The sequence below is a fragment of the Phoxinus phoxinus genome (assembly GCF_949152265.1).
Source record: "Phoxinus phoxinus genome assembly, chromosome: 19".
Lineage (NCBI taxonomy): Eukaryota > Metazoa > Chordata > Actinopteri > Cypriniformes > Leuciscidae > Phoxinus > Phoxinus phoxinus.
Genome location: NC_136894.1, coordinates 23,322,621 through 23,337,228, shown reverse-complemented (window position 1 = coordinate 23,337,228; position 14,608 = coordinate 23,322,621). Strand labels below are relative to the sequence as shown.

At 39.1% G+C, this 14,608-nt stretch overlaps 1 protein-coding gene across 3 annotated transcripts in view; it reads left to right on the top strand.

Moving 5' to 3' along the window:
• The window catches only part of grb10a (growth factor receptor-bound protein 10a), a 52,252-nt gene extending 38,201 nt beyond the window's left edge, over positions 1-14,051 (top strand). Inside the window, exons 6-17 of one of the 3 annotated variants that reach the window (XM_079590803.1) lie at positions 4,606-4,762; positions 6,952-7,067; positions 8,500-8,574; positions 8,835-8,972; positions 9,545-9,655; positions 9,862-9,960; positions 10,675-10,752; positions 11,280-11,396; positions 11,711-11,777; positions 12,557-12,644; positions 12,734-12,827; positions 13,024-14,051. In XM_079590803.1, the coding sequence (XP_079446929.1) occupies positions 4,606-4,762; positions 6,952-7,067; positions 8,500-8,574; positions 8,835-8,972; positions 9,545-9,655; positions 9,862-9,960; positions 10,675-10,752; positions 11,280-11,396; positions 11,711-11,777; positions 12,557-12,644; positions 12,734-12,827; positions 13,024-13,170 (1,287 nt within the window). In that variant the 3' untranslated portion in view covers positions 13,171-14,051. The remainder of the gene's footprint in view (positions 1-4,605; positions 4,763-6,951; positions 7,068-8,499; positions 8,575-8,834; positions 8,973-9,544; positions 9,656-9,861; positions 9,961-10,674; positions 10,753-11,279; positions 11,397-11,710; positions 11,778-12,556; positions 12,645-12,733; positions 12,828-13,023) is intronic. The other 2 variants (XM_079590805.1, XM_079590804.1) reach the window with 2 other exon arrangements.
• Positions 14,052-14,608: the final 557 nt, after the last annotated feature.

Below are 14,608 nucleotides of genomic sequence, written 5' to 3'. Positions count from 1 at the left end.
AAATGTATGTGTCATGTCTTATGTCAAATTCTTAATTCCATTAATAATTCTTAATATAATAAAGCAATTTTTACTAATTTCAATCAAATTAAATAATTATCAACAAAGCCACCTTTTGCACTGCAGTGAAGCTGCATTTGGATGTATTTACAAACAGTTTAATCCTGCTCAGAGATGGCATGAATTCATTTACAATAGAACAAATAAAATAAAATAAAAATGTTCAATAGAGAAATATGAAATGATGGTAAAACAAAGTGATAGTTTTAAATATTAAACTTGAAGCACCAGTAGGTGGCGGTAAGTCACTACTGTCTTAATAAACGAGTCATCAATTAATTAATTTAGCAAGTAAGTGGCTGTGTTTAATGGGTCATTGAATCATTGACTCTTCCCATTCGTTCACTAACGAAACACCGCTGTGGCTTTCGTTGGAACTATTATTTCGTTGCAAAATAGAGCAAACAATATCGACAATACTATTTAAAAAGTAGGTTACATCACTTAATAATATTACCTTTTTGTTTGTTGAACTGTTGTTTAAAATCAGTCGTGTGGATATTCTGGAAAAATTGCAATCTTGCTTAAATAATGAAATAAAGATATTTAAAATAAAATAAAGAACTCGCACAGGGTGTTTTTGTATCAAAGAGTGTTTGAGTCTTAACTCTTTCCATTCACGCAATTTTCCGTCATTTATGAGACAACGCTTCCCTGCCAATGACGGAATTTTCCGGCTTTCCGTGTTTACGGTTGGGAGCGCTATTACTCAGAGTACAGAATCTCTGGATCAAAACACAGGCGAAAAAGCAGCAGAAACAAGCGATAGCCTTGCGTAAAATAACACGATCATCAACATTAAATAGCATATAAATCAAAGCTGCCTATAATGTTACAGAATGAAATGTCGACCCAGGACGAGGTGTAGGACTGTACAAGCTTTGGGGGGTGTTGATGGACTCGATCTACTCCATCTTAGAGGAAATTAAATCGATGTCTATGCACAGTCTGTATCTATTTGTTCTTCATGCTAGCAAGTGCTAAATCCCCACTTTAACTCAAGTACAAATGTACATTGTCGAGAACGGCAGTAATGTAGCTCAATTTGCTAAGGCAACACACTCTGCACACAAATGATCAGATGCACGCTGTTTGGATGCCGTCAGTTTTCACCGTAAAGGGTATTTTGTTTGGATGTCATGTTTTTGACCTTTTACGGCACGACCATTTTCCGGTTTTTACACTATAGGTGGCATTCTGCCTGTTAGGTACACATGCTCGTTTTAATGTTATTTTAAGGTGGGGTGGAATTAAATCAACGGCAAAACTCTTTTTGAAAAACAACTCTTTTTGCAAACATTTTGTTTGCATACCCCAGTTTGGGAACCACTGTTAGAATGGAAACATACACATGTCATAATGAAAACAGGTGACTGGTTAAGTTAGTTAGACCATTTCCTGTAACCAGTCTCTTATTCAGTTCTGATAGCTCACATTTCGTTTCTGATGTCTTTGATCTTCCACTGTGAAAGTCATTCTTGCTACAGTGTTAGTGTGCTGTGTCCATTCAATTTATTTGTTGTCTTATCCATGTGTTCATGTATGCATGCATCTGTGTGCTTGTGAGCATAGCCAGCGCTTAGTTTGCTTTTCTAGTGTTGAAACACACACACACACACACACACACACACACACACACACACACACACACACACACACACACACACACACACACACACACACACACACACACACACACCAAAGGCAGGAGGACTGTCATAGCTCCACGAATTGTTCCTCTCTTTCGTTTCGGCGTGTTTGAAAGCTGTTTACAGAAGAGCTTCTATGCTCCAATTGGTCATTGTCACAATGTTCCCGTCATGGAAGACCAAATATTAAATATGCTACTTTCTCTCGTGACCTTGTGAATCTGTCTGTATAGCTGTGTGTATATAATCACAGAACCTCATGTATCAGACGTATTGGCCATATACTGTGACCTCCATTCTATTCTTGGATAATCTCTTCCCCCTTTATACAAACTGTGAACAATGCTTGGACAACCCTCTATTAACTCCCAACAAACACTTTGTTGCCATGTGACCCTCAGAATGTTTGCAAAACCTTTATTCAACATTTAAAGAGCCTCCCATGTGAGCGGCAGAGGCGGTCCAGAGCAGTGCAGAGCAAACGTTTGCTCGGAGCCACATGAATATAAGGATGCGTTTAAACAACATTGGGTAAACGCTCTTAAATCGTAAAGCTTGTAGAAAATAGCATTTACGGCAGTAGAATTGCGCATGTATAACTCAGCATGAGCAATGAAACAATGCTCTGCAAACAGTTCCCACTGCTATAATGGTCTTGCCAATAACTCAACCCCCAACATCCTTTTCTTCATGGTGTCGAGTCAGATTACATGATACAGTTGTCTTCCGTCTGAGACGACAGAATGGTGTGTTTTAGAATCTGTTTTTATTCTTTAACACACTTAAAGTGAACGTGCATGTTTCAAATAGTGAAAAATTGTAAGGTATTTATTCAGTTTGTTCCGTATGAGAAAGAGAATCACTCATTTTAGTGAAGTGTTGTGGGAGGAGGGATTTTGCTGGGATTTGGCCTCTGTTGTGTGTGTTTAAGAAACACTCTCCAGTTGTGATATGCTGAGTTTTGAGAAAAAGAGAGGGAAAGGTTTTCTTTGGCTGTGGAGTTCAAAGACAAACTTCAGGGGGGAAATGGGAGTGAAAAAAAAGAATGAGAACAAAATCTCACTCTGTGTGTGTGTCGTGAGAGCTGGATGTGGAGCTCTGTCTCAAGGCTTTCTGAGAATTTGAAACTTTGACAGAAGCCAAGGCAAAGTTTGATGTGGGGGAGAAAGAGAGTTAGGTTGAGGGAAAAGAGAGAGGGAGAAACAAAGGAAGGGATGATGGAAGGTAAGGGGAAGAGGGAGGTAAAAATGGAAGGAAAGAAAGAATTGTGGTTGTTGGATGTGCCTGATGCTTTAGTAGTACATATTTTTTTAATGCTTAATAGTTGGCAAATATCAGTTGACTAATCAGTTAATTATCAATATCAGTTGATTAATCAGTAATTTTGCCTGTTATTATTATTTTTCTTAATATAAGTAAACCTTTATGTATTTTATTTATATAAGCAATTTAATTATTTTATTACTAAATCTATATTTAGATTATTTTGACTTTATTATTGATATTTGTTATCATATCTTGATGTTTGTTATTGTAAAGCAGTTTGTAGAAAGCATGTTTCATGACTAAATAAACGATATAATGTTATCAGTCACATAATCCATGTTGTATATTTAAATGTGACATCAAGACAGCCTTAGTCCCCATTCGTTTTCCTTTTTGAGGTTTCTCTTTCCCATCAAATATATTTTTGTTCCGTGGTAGAATTAAAGTTATACATGCTTGGAAAAACTAAATGATGTAAGTGAAGAAACAATTTTCATTATCGAGTGAACGCCCTATTTAATATAGAGAAATGCAGTGTATCAGTTTGATTAACAAATTGAAGCATAGTCATCTCTCTCCGTTTCTCTCTCACCTAGACTTTCTTTCTCGCAGCTTAATCCACTGGAGTATTGTAAGGCTGAGCTTGTCAGCCTCTCTCTCTCTCTCTCTCTCTCTCTCTCTCTCTCTCTCTCTCTCTCTCTCTCTCTCTCTCTCTCTCTCTCTCTCGTTTCAGCAACTCTCTCTCATCTCAACCCTCTGCCCATTCTCAACTCCTCTCATCCTCTCGCGTTCCTTCCCTCCTCCCTTGCCCTCCCTCTTTCTCTTTCTTTTTCACTCACTCACTCACTCTCTCTCGCCGAGTGAGTGAGCAGAGGTTGTCTCAGAGAGAAAATGCCATCGTGTTCGCCGGACTGTTGCTTGTATCAGGCAGTAGAGGTAAGATTGACAGTAACTACTTTTTCAGAAGAGAAGCGTCCTGCAGATGCCAGTCTACCAAAAATATCACATTTAGTCATGCAGATTATTTGTGTGCATAAATTGCACGCTACTCTGTGGGCTTCTTCCGTGATTTTAGATGGTTAAAGTGTTTTTTGAAATGTTTGCTTTTGTGGATGCATGTGTATGTTTAAGTGTGCATTTACATACATATAAGTTACCAGTCATTTCTGTGTTGTGTGCACGGTCATTGGAAGAAATGAAAGCATTTCTCTTTCTTTTCCCTTTATCTGGGCCGCTGGCTTTGGCATTCATGTGAATTCAGCCTCTTAATGGAGTATATCCTCTTGTGCGTGCGTGCGTGTGTGTTCAAGTCAGTCACGCTTATGAGCACCGGGCTCAACCAATCCATGTAGACTGAGCTAAGGGCCACATAAACATTGAGATATGCATGGTTTGCAAGAACAAAAACATAAACACAAATAAACTTTTTTTTTTTTTTTTTTTTCGAAGCATCATTTTTAGTCCTAGGTAACCGAAAAGTTTGTATTTGAATATATTTGTTACTTTGGATGGTTCACGCAGGACGATCATCCCATCTGGAGCATTGTGCTAAAGTGTGTCTGTAATTGTAATTGCATAATAAGCAATGTACGCATCTGTAATTGACATTCTGTGTATGTGTGTTAAACAGATCATCAAAGTTTTCAGCGAGGATGGTGTGGGAAAAGTTGTGGAGGTCCCTGTCGACATGACGGCGAGAGATGTGTGTCAGTTCCTGGTCTACAAGACCCACTGCCTGGATGACAACTGCTGGTCACTAGTGGAGCATCATTCCCTGCTTGGTCTGGGTAAGCCAAGCCATCATATGTGCATATTCTTTTTCTGCATCTGTGAGACTTATCCGTGCGGCACACACCCAGTCTAGGAGGACATGCTGTTCTGTCCAGGGACACTGGGTTCCCAGTGCACTGCACTGTGTAACAGGAAATCACCTTTCAGCAAGCCCAGACTCAGAGTCTTATATACACATACTTGTTCCCCTATTAACACTTAAGCTCTCAAATACGACATTATACATCTCGCACGGCTGTGCATTTCGCGTGCGCAACAGCTCATAAGAGCATCTAACCTGAAGGAAAGCGTTCACAATGCTTTTGAGAAAATTGAGAGTAGAGAAGGCGAGGTCATGAAGAACTAGTGCTTAATCAATTAGGCCACGTGTGTTTCTCAGGCAGATTACAGATTAACCCTTGCCCAAATCATACTAAACAGATTTAACTCTGCCTGACCTTTAGAGATGCAGTCATTGCTCTTGACAATCAATTATTGAGATTCTGGAACACAATCTGACACGATCAGCTCTTTATTCGAATGCGTCCACTTTAAAGCCATCAAGGAAAGTTGTTACTTGCGCTTAGGCACTGATTGTGCAGGTCACATGTCAAATTGTGACAGGGTGTGGTCTGTTTTGGTCAGCTGACATCTCAAGGATGTAGCATTATGTGGTGTGGTTGGATGCGTCACTTCTGGAGACATCAGCGTGCCAACGTTACGGAAACCTTCTAGAAACGTTGCTCTTACGTAAGCCATTAGCAGAGAGACTCTGCTGACTTTGCTGCCATCAACCCTCAGTGCAATCAAGCTAAATACATGACCTCATCCCTCTGCAATGCCTCTCGCTTTCCCTCGCTTTCTCTTTCATACACAGTCATGCTCTCTCTCCTTCTCTTGTGCTCTTCTCGGAGGAGTGAATTAGCGGATGAGGGATCAGATACACAACAGATACATTAGATGGGGTTTGAGCCAGTGCTTTATTATCTTTGACACATGAGTGATGCTATACTTAAAAAGCATAGACATTACGATATACAGTTATTTTGGATCCCGTTCTTATTACAGGGCATCACAGTGCTGGGTACTGTCTGAAATATTTGTAATGTTTTGTTTGTGTTGTTTAACTGGTAGAGCGTGCCGTTAGCAATGCCAAGGTCATGGGTTTGATTCCCAGGGAACAAGTCACATACTAAAAAAATATACAGTTTGACTTCACTATAAGGCACTTTAGATAAAAGCTTCTGCCAAATGCAAGAATTTAAATGTTTAACAGGAAATGACTGTATACAGTGCTTAGCATAAGTGAACACACCCATGCTAAAGTTGCATAAAAAGAACAACTGTTTACGAGCGTACTCGTTAAGTAATTTTGTACATACATTGTGTATTTCACCATTTAAACGCGATTTGGTACTCACAAGCTGTTTTATGCGGCTTTATGTTCACGCGCTTTGTGTGCATGAGTGGTTTAAACACTAGCAATAAAGAAATTCAAATGATAAATATTAGTGATGATGTGACCGCCTCAAATGTGCAAGTGACAATTCCTGTCAACTGTGCAGCTCACTTATTGTGCAGACGCGATGGGGTGATGTAAAGCCATTTGCACATTTTGAGAGGTAAAGAGAGCGTGCAGTGATTCACTCACGCTGTTTGTGAAATTACGCCTCACAGAAGTTTTCAAATCACTTTGTAATTAATTTAATAAAGAAATTTGAATTGTGCCAGCAATATAATTATTTACACGCCAGAAAGATATTGAGACACAGCTGCTGCATGTCATGCCATATACCTCACAGCAGGCGTGCTTCCAATTATTAGAAGCGATCGGTAGCCGTAGCCGATCAATTGGATCACCCTTATATTTAAACTCGCTGCTTCGTTCAGTGCCTTGTCGTTATTGCCTTGTGTAACGTGCATTTCTCCTGCTTTCATGAATAAAGTCAGTTTGAAATATATTCCTATTTCCGTTACAATATATACATGTATAGTCCCCCCCCCCCCCCCCCTCTTGGAGCTGTGGCTTAGTGGTTAGCAGAAAAAACTTCCCCCTGACAGACATTTTAATATTCCCACGCTTCAGAGGTCACAACTCATTCAGTATGCTCCTATTTTTTACAGTGATAATCCATTACAGCATTAACTGCCACCGTACCAGTAACTAACATATTTTTGATGTCATCTTGTGTTTGTTTGAATACAGAGAGGTGCCTGGAAGATCACGAACTGGTGGTTGCAGTACAGGCCTGCATGTCTCCAGAGAGCAAGTTTCTCTTCAGGAAGAACTACGCCAAGTACGAGTTCTTCAGAAACCCACTGGTGAGTTGTTGCCTAGAACAACCGCTACGCCAAGTACGAGTTCTTCAGAAACCCACTGGTGAGTTTTTGCCTAGAACAACCACTCCCATTCAGCCCACCCATGCGTTTCCTTACCTCTCCAGACCACCACTCCAAGCTTAAATCCCTTGAAATTAAAGTCCGATTATCCTTGAAAATCTCACTAAGAATACTTGATGCATGACCTGCAAGCTATAAATCCCTTAAATATGTAAATATGTCAAACAAACCAACAAGTTCCCACATTCCTGTTTTCCATATGCGAGAAAAAAAGCTCCTTGTTAATCCATTTCCATTCAGCCATTTAAGTACATCTTGTACATGTTCCACCTCACTAAGCAAGTAACCTGCTTTTTTAATTTTATAAGCCTGTTCTCGACACCTTTTAACTGATGGCATTTCGACAAGTACATTTGAACATGTGTCGTATAAGCACCTTACGGCATGAACACTGTGAACCATTTTATCATGCTTTATAAGCCAGGGACTTTTTGTACGCTTGAAAAAATATGTTCACGCAAAGGCTTAATCTTATTTGAGCCTATGCTTTAGTATGGTATGTACAGTATGTGTCAGTGCTTGAGGCGTCTTTGGCTCGGTTAGTCCGAGTCTATTTGACAGAGCACTTAACCTGCTCTTGGTAATCCCTGGCTTTGGCAAATGCTTAGTGCAACTCACCCAAATTAGCTTTAGATGAGTTTCAGCTCGTGCGTATGTGAATTTGTGCATGCTTCTTACCATGTTCAACTGGTACAGGGGTAAAGGTCACGCCTGGATTTATGGATTATTTAAAAAAATTGTTGTTGATTTAGTGTGATCAGCTCATCTACAATGCGTCTATTGCTGTGCATTTTTTTTTGCTGCATCGTGGCTGATTTGTAGATTGTACACATCAACAAATTTCTCTGTATTTTCATATTTTAGCCTATTTTCATTCATTTCCTAAGGCACGGACAACACAAGTGCAACTTTTTTTATGACCATTTAGCTTTTTTGAATCAAGTCCATGATTTTTGTGTGTGTTGTCAAAAGTCACACAATTTCGTACAATTTTGCGATTTTAAATTTGTCTAAAATGACCAAACAACACCAGAGGGTTAAATATATAATCATATCTATGTAAGGAGAGAAGAAAATTCAGTTAAAGCCTTGAAAAAGTTGTACATTCAATCCTCAAAGCTTGTCCCATTCTTCCGCACTCCGTCTCAGTCTAGCAAGAATCATCTTATGTAATTGCCCACTAAGAAAGGCATCCGATCTGGGTCAGGTGAACCTAAAAACTTAATTATATATGGGATACGGCTTCCAATTACTGATCATTCAAACTAAAAGGTATTTTTAAATACTTTCTGCTGGCATATGTTCAGTGCGGACGGCCTTTTCTTACCTCTCTTCCTTTATCTTCCTCTCATAGAACTTCTTTCCGGAGCAGATGGTTGCATGGTGTCAGGAATCTAATGGCTCTATCCCACAGTCCCAGCTCTTAAAGGTGAGGAAGACACGCAAATGGATCCGATACACAGCAAATTCTGGATTAGCCTACATTATGAACATGTGCGTCACACTTACATTACTGTGTGATTGCCAGTGCAGCCGAATCAGCATTTTGGTGGATTCAAACAGCTTTTAAACTGCATACTCATGTCTTGTGATAGCAGAGAGGCCGTGTTATTAAAGCATGGAAAGCATCCAGGTTTGAGGAACTCATTTTCCAGATGGTCCTCTGCTTTTTTCCCCCCTCCTGCACAGAATTTCTTGAATTCCAGCAGCTGTCCAGAGATCCAGGGCTTCCTTTATTTGAAAGAGACGGGCCGAAAGTCCTGGAAAAAGCACTACATGTTCTTGCGGCGTTCTGGGCTGTACTGCTCTACTAAAGGAATGTCTAAGGCAAGCTTCTCTTTAAACTTTTTTTAATGTTATATTATGAATCAAGTCTCTAAATTTCACACAAGAGCATATCAATGTTTTTACAACTTCTGTTGTTATACAGCTGTTATACATGTTATATTTGTATTTTTTTTCTGAGCTACAAAAGTCCACATTGAAAGTCTGGGATTCATAATCTAACTTGCACCTGAAAATAAAGTTTTAAGATTTTGGAAAAACAAAAAAAGTTTCAACTTAAAATGAATTTAATGAATATTTTTGTAATGTTGTAAGGAGCTTAATTATATATATATTTTTTAAATCATGAATGCATAAAAACGTGTTAATCTGTTAATGAATAAAATGATGCACTTTGTTACAATTTGCAATTTGTATTAAAAGCATACAAGTAGTTTAGAATAATCCTAATGGAAAAAAGTTGAAATGCTAAATACTAGACATCTCAGATTTTTTGGACCATGTTTTATTTTAATAAATGATTTCAGGATAACGGTTTCACTGTTCATACCACTCATTATGCAGGACTGTCTTGGGGAGTTGTAATATGATGAAGTTTTAACTGGGTTGTTTAGGAGCCAAGGCACCTGCAGTTACTGTCAGACTTGGAGGAGAGCAATATTTTCACTGTGACGACGGGCAGAAAGATGCACAATGCGCCCACAGACTTCCAATTCTGCATTAAGGTGAGCAGGACGACGGTCAGTGTTGTCATGCCTAAAATGAACGGAATCAGTGGCATTGAGAATAGAGGGAGCATGGATGGCACAATTTCAAAATCAATTATTTTCCCATTTAAATAACTACCCATGCCTCACCTGGTAGAGTGCATGCTTGTCCTTTTTAACTTGAGTGCCTTGATTTGACAGTAGATATCTTGCTTGATTGACAGCCCAGTAAGGGCAGGACTGAACTGAAGGAGTTGAAGATGCTATGTGCCGAGGACGAGCAGAGCCGAACATGCTGGATGACTGCTTTCAGACTGCTCAAGGTATACACGCATATCACTGCTACACTCTTAAAACCATGTACATTTAGAAGGGTTTAATGTTTTTGGAAGAAGTCTCAAAAACTGTTTTCTGGTTTAATATATATTCAATTGTAATTTATTTCTGTGATGGTAAAGCTGAATTTTAGGCAGCCATTACTTCAGTCTTCAGTGTCGCATGATCCATCAAAAATCATTCTAATATGCTGATTTGGTGCTCTAGAAACATTTATCAGTGTTGAAAAAAAGTTGTGCTCCTCAATTTTTATAGAAATCATGATACTTTTCAGAAAAAAATGCATTTTACATTATAAATGTCACTTGTGATGGCTTTAATATGTCCTGGCTGAAAAAAAGTATGAATTGACACAAAATACTTGACAGCTACTGTATAAGTCAGCTACTTGTTGGCTTATTTTCACACAAGCTTATTGTAGACTACTATGAGTTTTTTGTTGTAAAATGCATCATATTTAATTTTTATAGAACTTTTTGGGGGTTTTAGAGGCTTGGAAAATCTTATACAAATGAAATACAATTTATAATAATCATAATAATAACAACAATGGTAATTGGACATTTTTTGTGAACATTTTACATGCTTAAACTTTCATATTGTTTAGTCACAACAGACTTGGTGTGAACAAGCTTTTACTCGGATATCCCCTATACACCCTTGTCCATTCTTAACTCATTCAAACTCACTTTTCTTTCTAGTTTGGAATTCTGCTATATCAGACCTACAAGACCCCACACCAGAGGAAGACTGCCATATCAAACTTCACCACACCTGTGGTAAGAAACATGTTAATATGTTACTCAGTGCTGACTCTAGTGCAGTTGATGGGTTAAATGTGCCGCTTTCACGCTTCTGTGAGTTCACCTGGTATTATATGCACCCCGTGTACTCATGAGGAACGCTCTTGCTGAGAGTTCACTTAATCTGCTCAAAACAGTATGAACAGCGTGCTAATGAAGCGTGCGGCTATAGATTCCTTTACGCCGATTTGCATTGGGAACTTTCACGCAGGGGAAATGTACGAAACGCAGTGCTTGCTGTAAGGATTAATTTAGAAGGTATTTAATACGGCTTTAGTGGTTTAATCAGAGGGATATAATGCCGATCATAATAGGTTGTTTTTGAGAACAACCTGTAGGTTTTGGTCATAGACTGTCGGGCCGCACGGTAAGAAACGCTTCCAGTTATATGTACACTTGAGCCTGGTACGGCACGGCTCGATTTTAAACGGTTCTCGGCCCGATATTCTCAGGTTGGCTAAGTAATAGGCAACTGATCAAGTGTAATACTGTTTTTACTTTAGCGGAGTGTGTCTGAGAATTCGCTGGTCGCCATGGATTTCTCAGGAAGGACGGGTCGTGTGATTGACAACCCTGTGGAGGCTCAAAGCGCTGCCATGGAAGAGGGACACACTTGGAGAGTGAGTAGTTAGATAAACGTTTACTCGAGTTAAATCATCTGTCAGTTTGTCAGTAATGAATTAGGGCAGGGGTGTCCAATCCTGCTCCTAGAGGGCCACTGTCCTGTCGAGTTCAGCTCCAACCCCAATTAAACGCACTTGAACTAGTTAATGAAGGTCTTACTAGGCATACAAATAAACTTTTAGGCAGGTGTGTTGAGCCAAGTTAGAGCTAAACTCTGCAGGACAGTGGCCATCCAGGACTGAGTTTGGACAACCCTGAATAAGGGTTTTTAGGTTATTTATAATGTTTGTTTTTTTAAATCTCTGTACAGAAGCGAAGTCAGAGAATGAATGTTTTGGGAAGCCCCAGTCCTCTACATCCCTCACTGTTAAGTTCAGGTGAGTACTGCAGTGTTTACACCAATGTTTAGCGACTACAATATCAGGTGATTTAAAGAGGATCTATGATGCCCTTTTACAATGTCTTGGTTTTGTTTTTAAGGGCCTACTAGAATAGGTTTTCATGCTCGAATGTAAAAAAAAAAGCATTATTTTTCACATATTTTACATTGTAGCAGCACCTCTCTTCCCAGTCTGTCAGTAACGCTCTGTGGTGCGTTTCCCAAAAGATTTGTTAGCCAACTATGGGCACAAGTTCAATTGAATTGATAGTTATTCTATTGGTAACTACTGAACTTGCGACCATAGTTGGCTTTGGGAAACCAGCCCTGTTTAGTTCCTCTCTCTTTCTTCAGAAAAGCACAATGTGCTCTGATTGGTCGGCTGGACCAGTGTGTTGTGATTGGTCAAGCGCATTTCAGAAATGCCACGCCCCTTACCATAACCGCGTGTTTCAACACACTGCTAATACAACTCAACCGGTCCCCACCCCTTTTTTTGCGTATGCCTTGGATTAATAAAATGCAGAATATTGTGACTTGTAGGTTCACGGAAGGAAACTACAATTGAGGTGTTTCAGGGAATTTAGAAACAGTGCTTATTGATATAGATAGAGAATAACTCCCTTTTAGAGTAAAATGTGTGCTTTGTATAACTTTGCAGACCTTTTTCATGCTCAAAAAAAGTAGAAAAGCATAACAGATCCTCTTTACATGGTACTTAATCGATATAACAATATTTCATGCCGGTAAATGTGCACTTTGCGTTCATGTCCCCAGTAATTCACAGGACGCAGTTATGGTTCCACGGCCGCATTATGAGAGAGGAATCCCACAGGATGATTATGCAGCAGGGCCAAGTTGACGGGTATGACATTTTCCATATTGATATGATGGGCAATATTAACTGCTGTTTTGAAAGAGGGCAGTCAAATGAATCAGTCTTTTGCCTTGCAGGTTATTCTTATTGAGAGACAGCCAGAGCAATCCAAAAGCATTCGTTCTCACTTTGTGCCATCATCAGAAGATTAAACACTTCCAGATTTTACCTGTGAGTCCCTATTAAACATTGAATACATATTTCCTTTTGCATGTATTACTATTATGTATAATTGAGGAGAGTGGGGCAAACTGCAAATTCTTTCTTTCATTTTAAAAAGTTAATACATTTACTGAATTAACAAATTGTCCAGCCTCTCTTCTCTTCACCTCTTTTTCACCTTGCATTTCTTTTCCCTCTTTGGCAGTTTGAAGAGGACGGCCAGGTCTTTTTTAGCCTTGACGACGGCTCTACCAAGTTCACAGACCTGATCCACCTGGTAGAGTTCTACCAGCTCAACAGGGGCGTCCTGCCCTGCAAACTCAAACACCCCTGCACCATGGTGGCCTTATGACCCCCTCCTGAACCTTACAAACAACACACACAAATGTAACGGAGAAACTGGATTTTTTTTTTTTTTTCATAATTTCCATTCATTTTCACAATAAGTTGACGCAACCTACGGGCATGAAAATGATCTCCATTTTTCTCACTGCTCTGGGATCAGCATAACACGTTTGGGAATAATTATGGGACAAAATCAACTTTCCAGACACCCTGTCCTTTGGTTTTGACAAGGGTGCCTGAATGTTTCTTTTTATTTTATTACAGTCTCTGTGGTGAACTTTCACTGAATTCAAGATTTTTTTCTTCATTCAGGACATGACAGCAGACACACACCCCATAAACCGATTGGATCGGGACGGTCGTTTCGTTTGGTGTGTCTGCGGGGACTTGCATCGCAAAAAGTTACTTGATGACAATTGATATGTATTATGTTATTTCCTACCTGAACGTTTTGCACTCTCAAGCTGAAAACAGGTGATCCACTTCATCCTGAGCTTACCGCAACAACTGTTACCCATTTGCCTTCCTCCTACCGTTCACACTTTCTGCTTTTTGTCCTCTTCTAAACTCTTCCTGGGGATTCCCTGCGTAATGATGGGATAAGTGCAAAGGCAATGACAGTACTGACCATTTGAGGTGTGACATCCTCAGTGACAGCCAAATAACATAACCCGGTCTTTCATACATCGCTATGTCTGTCTGCAAGGAGGGACTAGCCGTGAGGGGTGGCAGACTTGCACTTCAATAAATGATACTTGATTGCTATGCTTTACCAGCATAAGAATTAGTTAAGTTTGGAGTTCTAATCAAGCTTTGCCTTAAAGGAATGTTCTGGGTTAAGTATAACTTAAGCTCCATCGACACTATCCGTCACATGCTGTTGATCACAACAGAAAATGTACTTTGAAAAACAAAAAGCGCGTCGGCAGTCACCCGGTTATAATTCAACTCTATTGGGTAACAAACAAACCCTCTTTTTTTCTCTATTTTGTTTTTCAATTCTAAACTGTCAAACAAGTATTTGTCATTATTGACATTATGCCACAGATGCGCACCATAGCTTAAAGGGACAGTTCACCCAAATAATGTCAAAATTGTAATCATGTCGTTCCAAAAGTGTATGACAGTCTTTCTTTAGTGGAACACAAAAGAATATATTTTGAAGAATGTTTTTGTCCTTATAATAAGTCAGCGGGGCCCAAAACAAAATTTGACACTACTGATTTTTTTAAAAACTTATAATAATATATTAATTTATACATTATACATGTATTATATTAATATTTTATTATTTCTAATATTTTCTTTTGTGTTTCACTGAAGAAAAAAGTCTTTAGAACTACTTGAAGGTGAGAGAATTATAGATTATTTGAGAAAACTGATTTAACTCAGAACGTAGGAATAGTGTTTAGGGCGCAATGGTTAACGATCAGTAACCAAGATGT